We start from the raw sequence: 14,381 nt of genomic DNA, 5'->3' as shown, positions 1-14,381 counted from the left end.
GGGTTTTTATGGGGCCTCAAAGAATGTCTCAGACAGCATTGAAACTCTTGCAGGGTTTTGGCATGTTTTAAATGTGGATGATGACAGTGTTCTAGCGAACTATGCCATCATGCTCTTCATTAGGCAGCATGGCGTTGATAGCAGTTAGGCGGGTGGAGTTCATTCCCTGGCCTTTGCACCACAGTGTGAAATAGTGATCAAAGCATGCATGGCTGCTATTTTTCACTCACCTCTCAGATAGGGTGGCGGTGAAAACGGGTGGGAAGGAAGGAGGGAAGTAGAGGGCAGCCAATGCTTTGTGAAACACCGGTGATGTGCTAGTTTTCCTGTACAACGTCCTGTTACAACAATGATAAATAACAAACATCACTAAGTGTTCTTAGTGATGTACAACCAATGAGAATGAGCCAGAGGCAGATTATCTTGTTCCTGTACCATGTATGATTTAACACAGTAAACAGGAGATGTGGGCTAGGTGTAGGTGCAATGTCGGTGTAGTGTAGCTGTAATGTGGATGGGCATAGGTCTGAATAATGTTTAGTACAGGTGTGGAGGAGGTGGTTCTGAGTCACCAAAATGTGCACCACAATGTGCAATCACATCTGTGATGCACAGTCCCCACCGGACAACCCCAACGACGTATCCATTCTCACCAACCTCCCTCTCCTCTAGTCTCCTTTTTTTATGATACTCTATTGATGCTCGAAGGAGAAATGCATCGTTCTGCTCACCCCCCTCCACAAGGAATTCAAAGCTCAGGGTCGCCTACAGAACAGCGCCACTGGAGGTTCAGCGTCTTGCTCAAGGACACTTCAGCAGGGTGGACGCTGTAACTTGCTCTGGAGACTGAACTTGGGCCTGTTGTTTGAGGCACTGTCTCCCTTTTTGAGGGACTGTCTCCCTAACTGCTGCGCTACGCTGCAGAAATGTCTAGAGAACAAATCTGAATTCTTTGATCACAAGGCTCTCTATGATTATTTTAATTAGTTCATTATCTTCACAAATGTAGAAGTTCATCGCACACCAAGAGGCCTTAGTCCAGTATTTATTCAATAGTCCATATTTATTATAATACAAGTGCAAAAAACATGTCGTGAATGATGTGTTTTGCCCACAGGCTTTGTCAGGTTTATTGAACTGGACTAAGGCCTCTTGGTGTGTTATGAAATTCTTCATTTGTGAATTTATGCAGTTCTTTATGGACTTTAGTCTATTAACTTGTTCAGTACAATACTGGAAAATTGAGCATGTAAATATTCTCATGGGTCCATAACCAGACCTATGTCAATTACTGGTCCCAGATGAGGCTTTATGGTTTAGGCATGTTGTAGTCATCAGTTGAATTTGTCATTGTGTCAGTGGCCTAATATACTGCAGCAGCACTGAGGTGTTCATAACATGGGGAAATATGTTTCAGACATGCAAGTATCTTCTTACAATTTACATCCTGATTTTTTTCAGATTTACAGATTTCACACATTATAAAATAAGTACACATTTGAAATTAATGTTGTAGAAATATTACGATCGATAACAACAGCCATCAGAGTCATCGGCTACTCTGAGACTGCAGAAATGCTCCAGGAAACAGGAGTTGACAGGTATGGACCATAACAAGCGTGGATAAAAGAAAATGTTTTGAGGCATACAACTACTGGCCCTCAGTCTTCTCTAGAGGATGCATCAGTAGGAAGCACAAGAGATGGCGAACAAATTAGATGACTCACTCAGCTTTCTTGGGAATATTGATCTTTACACAAGATGTTTTTGAAGTGATTTGAGCTTGACAAAGGCCATATTTACACCGGTAAGAAATGTGGCTTTTCACTTCTGTGTTTCTGGAATAAGCTCTGGCTGAAGAAAGATATTTTGTAGTCTAAATCCCATAAATGTGTCCACTGAAGGTTATCAGTCAGAAGGTAATTTTGAAGCCAGTGTGGCCAACGGTTAATAGCTACAGGCAGGCGCTTCGCATTCAGCACTTGCCCTCAGTCGGACTTGCCTTGAACTGTGAATCATCCACTCACCAGCGCTTTATGACCACAAAGTATGAGTATGCACTATCCTATCCCGTCTGCCATTTGAATAGTGTATCCTATTCATGTAAGTGTGGGTATTTCAGCTCAGACTCTGAATCAGAAGAACTTACTAACTGCAGTAAATGTACAGGGATTTGTCTTGCTGAGACATCATGACAGAGTTTCACAGTACCTCACAAGGATACAGGATCTAACCTATAATACAAAGGGACAAAGGGACAATGGATCGTAAGATATCAATGTGTTTGCAGCTGTAGAGGGAAGTGTAGTGAGTGACCAATAGTTGGAAAATGCAAGGGGCGAATCTTAGGGAAGTGGGTGACAGCTCTCAAGAAGAGGCTGTTGAGGTGTTTGATGGTCTTGGTCTTTATGGACCAGTACTGTCTCCCAGAGGAAAGCTTTTGGAAGAAATGGCTGCCAAGGTGGACCTTTGTTACTGCAGTTTTTCCTGCCCTCTCACACTAAAACTGTCAGTGTTGATTTAACTCATATCAACACTTTCAGAGTTAAATTCACACTGACAATTTTACTGTGTTTGCTTGAGTTTACACCAAGGGCCTGTATAAAGTCACACTGACCCATATATACTCACTCCACACACTACACACACACTTGGATCGGACCACAAACCCTCACCTTCCCAATTTATCACTATAAAAGTTGAATACACACTATCCTATCCAATCCACCACTTCAAAAGGATCTAATTTAAATGGCAAAATGGGGCCATTTCACCTTATAAGTGAGTATATAGACCAAGGGCTTATATTGTATCATATAGTTGGTATCAACTACATTATACCAGATTCTGTATATTTATCTTCTGTGTATTTATCTTCTGTATATTATGTCTTTTCCAGCAGATAGCCCACATTTTCCTCTTACGTAAATGTAGCAAAAAAGTGATAAAACACATATTTAATCATAAAAAAGCCACACATTTTTTAATAGAAGGCGTGAATTTCTCTCTGAAAAAAGCCCCGCATATTGAAATCACAACATCCTGTTATTGATGTATGAGCTCATGTTGTCCTTCGTTGTCTCCCTGGTGATTAATGCCTCACAGCCAGCTGATACATGCATACACACACACACGCACACACACACGCACACGCACACACACACACACACACACATTACTGTTGCTTTAGTCAGGGGATTGCCTTGCTGTTCTCTGCCCTAGTTTCCATCAGAGGAGAGAGATAATAATGAGAAGGACAAGATGACTTGACATCCAGCTGAGATAGAGTCACAGTTCACGATCTTCATGTCATCTTTATTTACAATTATGAGAATTTATTCATATTAACAAGGTAAACTTTTATCTTATTTTCAAGGAGGTACACTAACAATATTAACATTAAATTACAAGAACGTAAACACAAAACAAGTCACAACCAAATGAGGGAAGGAGTTGCGGAAAAAAATAGATTTAAAAATAACCAAGATTTTATAATTCCATTATCCATTACTGTAATGAAGTCATCACTGATCCGCTGATAAGTGATCATTAAGAATACACAAGCTGTTAACATACAGAGATAGAGCAAGTAGTCGAAGATCTGTAAAGAGAGAGGCCTTGCAAGCACCAAAGGTTGATATAGGTCTCAGATAACAATCAGAAAGAGCCTTAAAAATAAACACCATTTCCCAAATGTCTATGGAAACTTATGGAAAGTAAGAAGCAGCTGATCTGAGTTTCTAAGCAAACTAACTTGCGGTGCTTCTGATGCACACACCTTAATCTGAAAGCACTTTACGCTTCATTTTTAGGATTATTTGTACTTTATTCATTCAATTTCTGAAATTTTCACCCAATTGGATGCATTCATGTATTTCTATTACTGAAAGCATTAATGAGTTGCTCCCTATCTTATTCTAACTGTAAACCATCTACTGTGCCCAGAACTGGCAGTGGCAGGTGGTTGAATGATTACATTGCTTTAGAAACAGTCTGTTAGAACATTACATGACGATGGTATTTGCATGATGTGCTTGAGTGCTTTTGTGTATTGTTATTTGACTATTATGAAAAAAAAGCCTTTTTGTGTTTTAAAAGGGCAGATCTTTGATTCCATCTTCCCTGCATATGGATAGCTGCGTCTCTGAAGGCTTTATTAGATCTACTCATCTCATCGATAACCTGACAGAAATGATTGATTATGTGTATGGTCTCCACTATTCCTTACAGGCACTTTTGCTGATCTGACCATTTATGATTTTTTTACATTAATGACCACACATGCCAACACACAGACACTGACAGAGGGACAGATAAACTCAAACTCAAACTGTAAACATTTCCGTTTCCTTTTCATATTTTATTCAACACTTAACAAATCCAAATAAATCCATTTCACAGCAGTTCAGCTGAATTGTTTGTTTACATGCTCTTTTTTCAAAATTCCATTCAATAGTTGATCCATTTTTTATAGCAGTGACAACTTAAAAAAATACAATAAGAATGCACAAATAGCTCAGCACTTTATGGCCCACCGCAAAAAACAGTGACAATATACAGACAAAAATAGAGAATATCATCATTATGTTTCCAAACAGATTACAGTATATTGTTCATTTATATATAGACACTTAGGTGCTTTTAGTGGTAAATTGTGGTATATTTCTATGTTCGAATTATTGACGTCAAAGCCACAGGGTTGACAAAAAACTCACATAGACACACACACACACACACACACACGCACGCACGCCCCTGGTGACCAGGTGGCATTCTCAGTGGGAGGGAGTCACTGTAAATGACAGCTGGACAGAGAGAGGGCACACACCTGAGACCCTTTTCAGGACTGATGTGAAAAACTTTAGGGGCACACACACACACACACACACACACACGAAAACACACACACACACACATACATACAATATGTCTCTCTCTCTCTTAAACCTTTACATATAGACTGGTGTACAAACATACATAGTAATACAAACAGAAACATACACACACACACACACACTTAGGGCACAGACTTCATAAAGGACCACGAGGCACGACGGGACTTGGCAGAGCGGCATGGAATGTTCCGGTCATTGATCTTTGATTGAGAAGCTTGCAGTGGGTTTAGTCATCGGTGTCCTCCTGAGGGAGAAGAAGAGGTGGGCAGTGAGTTTACTGTTCACCACTCAAACCACTTCACTGGTCTGTTTAAACTTGAGTGAAAATCCACCCTAAAACAGAAGTATGTTACATCTTAACGGTTCCATAAGCTAGACAGACAGTTCAGTCAATATTTTTAATCCTTAAGACGAAGAACCATCAAGATCAGTTCAAGGTTTCGGTTGAGGAATTGCTGCAAATCCCATTATTTTAAGGCAATTTATTTATTACTTTGGATAATGTTGCATTGTCCACAAAGTCAATCTTTCAATTGTCCAATTATTTTTTTAAATGTTGACTCTTTATTACATTTGTTTCTAGCTGGCTATCTGTTTGGGGGAGCACCAACACTAGATTGTGTGCAATCCACTAAGATATTTTCCAATCCAAGATTTTAAGAACAGATTTAAGGATGAATTAAAGAATATTAAGGAGGTACTTTAGCAGGTTTGGGTTTCACAAAAAGCTTCTTCACCCTTAAATCATCTCTCTTCCAGCTGATTATGCACTTGGACTAAATTAGTCCAACTCTGACAGACCTAGACAGCTGAGAGTGGTGTGAAGTCAGCCAAGGCTAATCCACTTACATATTTTTTTTTTTTTTTAAATAAAAGCAAATGTATGTCAACAGGTGGTTTTCCATAAGCCACTCACAAGCACAAACTTGAAGAATGTGATACAGAGCTGCTTTGATCTATTCACTCTCGTTGAGGTTTTAATATAACAAGGTTCACTGTCTGACACTGTTTGCAAAAATCGTTCCCATCCAGCATCTTTTGGTTTGTCTATCTTATCATTCTTGCTTGAACTTGTAGATGCGACTTCATATTATTGAGTGTGGTTTTATGTGGATCAGTAGTTAGTGAAGTCTTACCTCTGTAGCGTCAGCGTTATCAGTGTCGACTGGTGACTCTACCACACTCTGTACTGCTGCAGCATCTTCGTCCTGAAAGAACACAACAACACAGTGGGAGGAAAACATTACTGATGACAACTACTTATAGGGTCAAACATTATATATAGGACTTGTTGTGTGATTAATGGACAAATCACATGTGATCTCTTTGAAAACAGTTCAATATGTCTGCAAATGTGATGAATGAGATAAAAACAACAGCATAGCTTTGAATGTAAAGAACACATACAATTCAACCTACTATACCTGGATACAGTGAAAGGCATTTACACTCATTTCATAATGGTCAATATCATTAGTGGCCATTTTGAGTGAGAAGAGACGAGGCATGAAGAGTTAACGAAGAAGGGGGCGACACTACCTCTCCTCTCTTCTATCCGGCTGAAAGGAAGCCTTGATTACACCGTGCCATTGGGTGACCTTCCTTAATGGGACACCGGTGACAGTGCGTGCTGGTGTGTGCATGTGTGTGTGTGTGTGTGTGTGTGTGTGCCCGCCTGTGTGTGTGTGTGTGTGTGTGTGTGTGTGTGTGTGTGTCTGTGTGTCGTGCCACCAACTGACACAACCTTAGAGCAGTTATTGCACCCTCTCCTCCTGCTGTTGCATTTAACACCACCCATCGTGACTCCATCTGTTCACCCAGCAGAGCCAGAGAGATGTGCGCACATGTAAACCCTCTCGCACACACACACACACACACACACACATACACACACACACAGTTCCTGACGTCCGACTATGCCAATAAACATTGTCTTGCCTTTCTCTTTTAATGTGTTGCCTGTTCAAACCTGAAATATCATTGTAAGCCATAATCTTTAAATTCATAATCAAAGTAATACATTGCCTCCATTGAAACATATTGCTTCTACTGCTGAGACCATTTTCTGTTTACTGTTGCCCTTCCTTCTCTGCTCTCCACCTTGCCATCCTCTGTATGCTCTCATCACTCTCATATATCTCTACCTCTCTTTCTGCTCCTCCACATCACTCTCTCTTTTCCCCTCCCTCCCTCTACCTTTCTCTGGCTTTTTCTTGCCTCATGATCTAAGTCCCTAGCAGCCGATAAGTTGATGAAACAACTAGATGAGGAGATTAATATAACGATCGACTCGGCGTCCCCCACCCGCTGTCGGCTGGTGGGCACGTGTGTGTGTGTGTGTGTGTGTGTGTGTGTGTGTGTGTGTGTCAGGCACAGGAGACAGTCTTTGATGGGCTCTCTCAACCTGGCTTCAATTTTGAATGTAATCAATATTAATGGCATTTAATGGCTGAGCCGCCTGGGAATGGCAGTTAAATGAGGACAATCTGCTGTCTGTCTGTCTGTCTGTCTGTCTGCCTGTCTGTCTGCCTGTCTGCCTGTCTGTCTGCCTGTCTGTCTGTAGGAATACCAGCCATACAAACACCCCACATCTGTCTGTCTGTTTGCTTATTTCTCCATCTGTCAATCCATCCATCAACCAACCATCCCATCATCCCTCCATCAATCAATCCGGTTTGTCTCTCTATCTGTCCATCTGTTTGTCTGTCCTGCCTGATGGTTTGGCCTGTCACAGTTCCTCTTAATGAGACTAATCCCATTCCAGGTGAAGCTTCCTCAGTGTTTTATACCTGGGGGCAAAGAGCGTGATTAGCTCCCTAACTACCAGTCAAAACACAACCACTAAGGAGGATAAAAAGATTCGACTGGATGTCTGCGGGAAAGACCACAAACAGATCGCTTGAAAAAGGAAATCAGATGCATGGGAGGTTTAGCCGGCAATAAGGGCTGAAAGCAGGGGGAAACAAAACAGATTGTTGATTGCTTCAATAAAAGGAAACGCTGAAAAACATTTTGTTCAGATGTCAGTTGTTTGCCGCTGGCAGGAAAAGAACTTCATAATTTCTTTGGTGTTCCATCTTTTATAGTGCAGCTTTCACTAATCACAGCCAATTAGAAAACTGAGCTAAAGCAATGTGTGTGTGTGAGTGTGTGTGTGTGTGTGTGCATGCTGTGTCTCTAGGTGTCTAAATTATTGTTGTGGATTCCCCTGTGTTCCACCGCTAATTAAGGGATAGGAGATTGAGCATCACAACAAACGTTGGTACAGATGACAAAGTGTTCCCATTGCCCAGGGAAATATTTTATTGGCTTATCATTTCCGACTACTCACAGGGATGTTATGAGAGACAAGGTAATTACAGGTTAATTTACTCTTCCCCCCAGAATTACATCCGATTTAACACCTTATTAATCCAGACATAAACCAAAGGAAGCACAGGGAGGTGATACAGGGGACTGTGTTGTTTCCATGGTTTGAAAAAAGGAGGGCGGGGCCTATTTCTTTGACTAATGAGGTTTTTCTAGTTTGACTGGAAAAACGCAGAGATTGTGGGTGGGGATCTTGTGTTGTAAGTTGTGATGAATTCAATTTGTTGTTTTTTTTTTAATCCTCTAGTGACTACATCATATAGAAACACTGGCATGATTAAAAACGCAATACATGTTATTTTGTTTTGATCTGATAAAAAAAATGCACTCCAGTCTGTTAAATCTTAATGTAAACATATCTACGAACGGCCAGGTGAACATTTATTGTAATCCTTGCTATGTTTGAGAGACAGGAAGATAGAGACGGAGAGCAAAAAAAAAAAAAAAAGAACCAACGGACAAAGGAAAAAGAGAATCATTTTTCATCTCCAGCTTGCGTCATGGCAGTAAATAGTTTGCCAAGGTAAACTGGCTTTCCCCACCTCTCCTTCCCTGGGCAGACCGACGGCCGGGCTGACAGATGAACAATGTACAAAAAAAGCCAACAACGTCTAACGGCTTTTATGTCAGAGAAGAAAGACAAGCTGCAGATATGAGAGGCGATGATAGATGACTCAAGGTCAGGGGGCCATTTTGACACGGCGAGGAGTTGTGGCTGGCTGTCAGGAAATGGAGGGATGTGCTGAAGGTGTGTGTGTGTGTGTGACAGAGTTGTTATTCACTTGTATAATGACACCAAATCTGTCATTTTAGTTTAGATACCTGGCTGTTTTTGAGAATTCTGCTGTGCCCCCCCATAAATGTCCTGTCCCACTTCACCCTTTCTCCTATGGGAGAGGTGGGTGTCATTTTTCCTGTCATATCATATCACAATCCATCATATAGTTTCTTATCATTCATATTGTATATTTTTGTTATCCCTTGTATTTATGATGTCTGGATGCACCTGTTAGTGTAAAGAGATTCATGTATTGGCTCTTATATAAAGTTAGATTTTTTTTAACTAAATGTGCTAGCTAAGCTAATATTCCTCCTTTTCCTTCACTAATTTAATTTGTGTAGGAGCTGGAGAGACATATATATTAATTTGGAGGATCTGTTTTTTTGTTTCATGTCAGAAAATAAACAGACATCAGCTCCAAAGATATCCTGGGTTTGGGTCCCACACACACACACACACACACACACACACACACACACACAGAAGGCTGTGTGTGTGTGTGTGTGTGTGTGTGTCTGTGTGCGTACAAGCACAGGGTATTGGAGTACAGGGTCACATATTAAATAGCAATGAAAGTATATCAGGTATCTTTCTCACTTGTTTGGCTGGCTCTTTCTTGACCAATCCAGTGGCAGCGACTATAGTGCCCGCCCCCTCCACGGTCTTCTGGGCCACAGCGGTAACCCCAGTAACCACTGCTCCGCCCACCTGAGACACTCCAGACACAGTTTTACCTGCAACTGTAGAGAGGAAAGAGGAGCGGAGGGAGGCGGAGAGAAGAGGGGAGGTGAAGATAGTCTCTATAGAACCGACACCTGTGGGGATTCACATGATCACATGGTGTAGAATTTCAAACCGTAGTTTCCTCATTTCAAATACTTTTCAATCAGTATTTGCTTCTATTATTTAAAAGTGAAAAAAGTTAATCTAAAAGTTCAATTATTGAACTTTTTGATAAACTTTTTTCAACTTCCATTCTCTCTCTCTCTCTCTCTCTCTCTCTCTCTCTCTCTCTCTCTCTCTCTCTCTCTCTCACATACACACAAACACTTCCTTCTCCTATCACTGCAGCCTTGATGGTTTTCAGTCCCTTTTTTACCCCCAGTGTCTCCCAGTGTAATGTAATCTTAGTGAGCAAAGTCAATAGCGTAACCTCTCCATGTGTCTTTCATCTGCTGAAACTGCTGTAAAAAAAAATGCCGCCCCTTAGTGCACCTTGTCTCTATTTTTCAGTGATATAATTATTATAAGGTAATTGGATCAATCAAATGATCACTTGTTTATGAGTCTGAAAGCAGCACTATTGGTTAAACATAGGGAATTCTGTATTGCTAAACTGAGATAACTTTTAAAACAAAATTCAAAGTTTATGATTTGATTTTGAAGCTTAGAAGTCTGGCTTTTGTTTGCATGTTATTAACACTGACATCTTAGACATATAGCTGATTCATCTTCAGATCGATTTACAATCAGAGAGCAGGTAGGGGCCCAAAGTCTTGCTACTGGACACTTTGACAAGACAAATGTTAACTAACACATGTTGGCTGTGGGGGGGGGGATCGAACTTGTAACCTTCCAGTTACAGGACAGCCAGTGTAACCCTCTAACCATTAGGCCTCCCTGCCCCAAGCGCTGCTGTCTCGTTGGTTTCAGCACCTCCCGCAGTCTGCGTGGTGATGCAGTCTAACTACAGGAGTAGACCGACTAATTAATCATGACTTCGCTGCTGTAGGCTGTTGGGGCATCTTCTCTGGCCATCTGGACCTCGAGGACCACCGAAGGAGGATTAGCACTTATCATCTCATAAATCTAGCGCTGGGCGTGCCCCTAGGGCCAGCTGGGCAGAGAAGATATCCCAGTGCGCCATTTATATTAATAAAACATCCTGGCATGTCTTTAACTCATACAAACCCAGCTTCCCATACACTGATTTACTTTGTGGAGGTGTAGCCTACATATAGTACTTGTGTCCACAACAACAACACAACCATTTCCCCAGATGCCTTTAGCAGCCAGTGTCTCCTGGTTTCTCTGCTTGTTATGTGTGAGAAATAGCGAGGTATAGCCCAGGGGGAGCTGGGGGGGAGGCAGGGAAGGAGAATAGTGAAATGTGACACTAACTCACCTGTAGAATAACATCGCTCTCACTGACCACCTGAGGCAGTTTTAACAAAATGCCTCTCACAAAAAACACAAGATCCCAATGAGATTATCCTTTGCGCAATAACCTAGGGATCCATTTCTAGGCCTATAGAAACCTGGATCAGGTTTTAGTGGGAAGGGTGGGGAAGGGGTGAATGCAGATTTTCAAGTCCGTACAGTTTCAGTAGTCCTTTCAGGCTAATAAGGGAATGCAACAGGTGTTTTTCATCCATTTACAGTAATGTACAGTGTTTCAAAATGTATGTTACCTGTTGTGACTCCATCCTTTGTTCTGGTGCCTGCAGAGAAATGCAAGTGAAGCATAATTACTCTCACGGGATACAATTTATTAGAGTAGCCCACTAACTAAAAACAAAAGTAAAAAAAATAAAATAAATAGGCCTAAATAAAAATAAACTGTTGGATTAGCAAGATTAAATGGGACGCTGTTTCATTCAGATTCAGAATAGTGTTAGCAGTGTAGGACAGAATAAAGTAGGCCAAATTATTCACAATTAACAATTAACCACTAATAGCATAAATAATACTAATGGCTGAAACGCTTATTTTATCAATCACTTACACGCCTTCAACGCATCGTGTGCCATTTTCCCCACACGTCTTTTTTTATTTTTATTTTTTTTTTTAAAGTGATATGATCATTAATGAATTGAATTCCCGACACCTACCGACAAAGATAACCCCATCTTTCGTCATCTCAGCTGCTCCAGTCACTCCCTGCTTGGTTTTCTCCGCCGCTGCCACGACCCCATCCTTGGCTTTTGAGAAACCCCTAATTATCGTGTCCATGGCTGCTTGATTGGCTCCCAAATTACAGGCACACACAGCTGTGAAGATGACAAAACAGGCGCCATGAGAAAGCACCGCTGGCTGGGAGCGCTCGGTATTATTGTGAGGGTAAACCGTGTGACAAGACACAACGCTCATGCCACCGCCCTACTTTTCTTTCTGACAGGTTTATCAAGCCTAGATCACCGTCTAAAATACTTGAACTATAGACGAACATCGCTGCTTTAAGCCTGATCAAAACCCCACCTGCAGGAATAGACTAAAGAAACCTGACTGGCTTTCAGATCGTATAACACATTATTATCCACTATCGACTTATTACACACTTTAATGGGGAAAAAAAAGTATTTGTGCAGCGGTAGGCCTGTTCCATTTGCAGTGCGATAAAAAATAAAACCATATCCTTAAATAAACGAATTACCAATTTGTAGGAGGAAGAGAATGAGAGCCGATGGTCCACGCACCTGTTTGCTTTAACTTCCTTTGAGGCGAGAATGTGATGAGTCTTCCGGGATGCCAGTTGAGAGCGGAAAAACCGGTTTTTGTTGTCCCTAAACTACAACTGATGTAACACGGTGTGGTGCCTACACGTACAGATAGACGCTCTACAGGTTGGACGCCTCCCACGCCTCGGTGATGGAGAGACTGGAGTGATGGAGAGCGAGTGATTAAACCCCGTGATGCTGATGCTGAGCTGGAGACAGAAGAGCCGCTCCACTGTCTGTTTGTCTCTCTCTCTCTCTCTCTCTCTCTCTCTCTCTCCCTCTCTCTCTCGCTCACACACACACACACACACACACAGATTACGTAGCTCAAATTGTTTACGTGGGTTGGCGACAACGTGTAGGATCCAGGCTCTTTAGTCATCAATCGGCTGAACTACCAATGACAGTAATTAACGCGTGGTGATAGGCCTACTGGGCTTTTTAGTGTTCCCATATCTGAGTGACGTGTTTTGTTAAGGCTCGTAATGAATTTTGTAAAGTGTACATCTAAATTACAAGGCCTTTACTTGGTGTTAATGCTGGACTCACCTGATCCATCATTGTCTCCCTGACTTTGTTTTAATTGTAGTTTCCCCTGCTAGAGGAAAGGATTCATGTGTTTGATCAAAATTTGGATTTGAAAACATGCTTTTTATTATTCATGTAGTAAATTACGGTAGGATATAATAGTAAATAGTAGCACCATAATTTATTTTGTTTGAGGTGACGTGATATTCTATATTCTTTTTTTCACCTTCCATTTCCTCTCAGCTTGTTCTTTTCCCTCCATCCTCTGTCTTCCCCTCTATCTATTTCTTGTAGATCCTCTTGGGATATCCAGTGTGATGTGTGTTCTCTTCCTGTCTCCATGTGTCTCTTTATGTCTCTCTCTGTCTCTCTCTCTCTTACACACACACACACACACACACACACACACACACACACACACAAATACATGACCTATCTCCCGCTGAACTGTTTCTGTAGAGTAGGTGTTGCACTTGTTACTACTGTGTGTAAAGACTCTGAATCAACTACAGTGTTATATTTGCTCATTTTACTTCTGTGGTTAGGTTCGATTGAGGTAACTACCTTTTCCATACATCACTACCTTGCTAAGACAGTGTAGAACACTGAGCTATCAACTGTGACTAGTCACATCAGATGGGGTATCTGCCCAAAATCAACACCACAACACTTGCATGCCAGTAACATTGATCTTATATGCACCTCTTCCTCTGTGGTAAATTCCAATGTTGTGTCTTTAAATAGGCTCATAGATTTTTGATGCATGCTCGAAATTGAATTGAATACCAAATTATGAATGAAATAAAATACAAAATTGAAATGTTGAATGGTGCTGAACCAAATACATTTCAATCAGGAAAGATTATTTAAAGGATGAATGACAAGTTTTATTGTGTGATAGAATTTACAGGAAAGGCTTAGTGCAATTAGACCCAATCACAAAATGATCATGGAGTCCAGTTGTGAGAGGGGAGATCGACGGGGAGATCGACGTCTTCCTGGATATGAGCGATGGACCCCGGAGCTGGAATCTCCGTCCTGAAGAGCCGGATGGCCTCAGCGTTTCCCTCCGCTACTGTTCTGTCAGTTTCAGAGTCAGGGACCTAGCTGCCAAAGTCTGTTGCCGTGTTTTCTGCCTGTGAGTCATCATCTGCTTTTGCTCTCGCAAACTCAAGGACTATTCTTCCCGAATAGTCCTTGAGTTCAAAGCTTTTGACGGCATATCCAACAGTTGTGTTACTCTATTCATCCCCAAACTACAAACTCTCTTTGCACACAGCAGGAGCACAGGCTTTTTGGCTTGTGACTGTAATAAGAGTAGCGATGTAGTAGTAGATGAGAAAGTCAGCTAAATGCCTTTCTACTGTAATA

The 14,381-nt window shown here is 41.4% G+C and overlaps 1 protein-coding gene across 2 annotated transcripts; it reads right to left on the bottom strand.

The window, feature by feature from the left end:
* Positions 1 to 4,346: 4,346 nt before the first annotated feature.
* LOC139641369 (alpha-synuclein-like) lies at positions 4,347 to 12,582 on the bottom strand. 2 transcript variants are annotated; one of them, XM_071515712.1, is made up of 6 exons: positions 12,462 to 12,582; positions 11,877 to 12,035; positions 11,457 to 11,486; positions 9,643 to 9,785; positions 6,032 to 6,103; positions 4,347 to 5,139 (listed from the first exon to the last, which is right to left on the bottom strand). In XM_071515712.1, the coding sequence occupies exons 2-6, from the start codon at positions 11,995 to 11,997 to the stop codon at positions 5,122 to 5,124; spliced, it is 384 nt and encodes a 127-aa protein (XP_071371813.1). In that variant the 5' UTR covers positions 11,998 to 12,035; positions 12,462 to 12,582; the 3' UTR covers positions 4,347 to 5,121. The 2 variants fall into 2 exon arrangements, with proteins under 2 accessions (XP_071371813.1, XP_071371812.1); XM_071515711.1 differs by having other exon boundaries at positions 12,419 to 12,504.
* Between the last annotated feature and the right edge of the window lie 1,799 nt (positions 12,583 to 14,381).

The sequence above is a fragment of the Centroberyx affinis genome, unplaced genomic scaffold, assembly GCF_046629955.1.
Source record: "Centroberyx affinis isolate AG114_WGS23_722 - 3 ecotype Tasmania unplaced genomic scaffold, CSIRO-AGI_Caff_v1 ptg000366l_1, whole genome shotgun sequence".
Lineage (NCBI taxonomy): Eukaryota > Metazoa > Chordata > Actinopteri > Beryciformes > Berycidae > Centroberyx > Centroberyx affinis.
The sequence above is the reverse complement of the archived record's forward strand: the minus strand, read 5'-3'. Positions and strand labels throughout refer to the sequence as shown.

Coding starts and splice junctions, on each gene's coding strand:
- LOC139641369 (XM_071515712.1), bottom strand. CDS start 11,997: ATGGACACGATAATTAGGGGTTTCTCAAAAGCCAAGGATGGGGTCGTG. Junction 11,487..11,876: donor AGATGGGGTTATCTTTGTCG/GTAGGTGTCGGG, acceptor ATTTCTCTGCAG/GCACCAGAACAAAGGATGGA. Junction 6,104..9,642: donor AGAAAGAGCCAGCCAAACAA/GTGAGAAAGATA, acceptor GTGTTCTTTCAG/GACGAAGATGCTGCAGCAGT.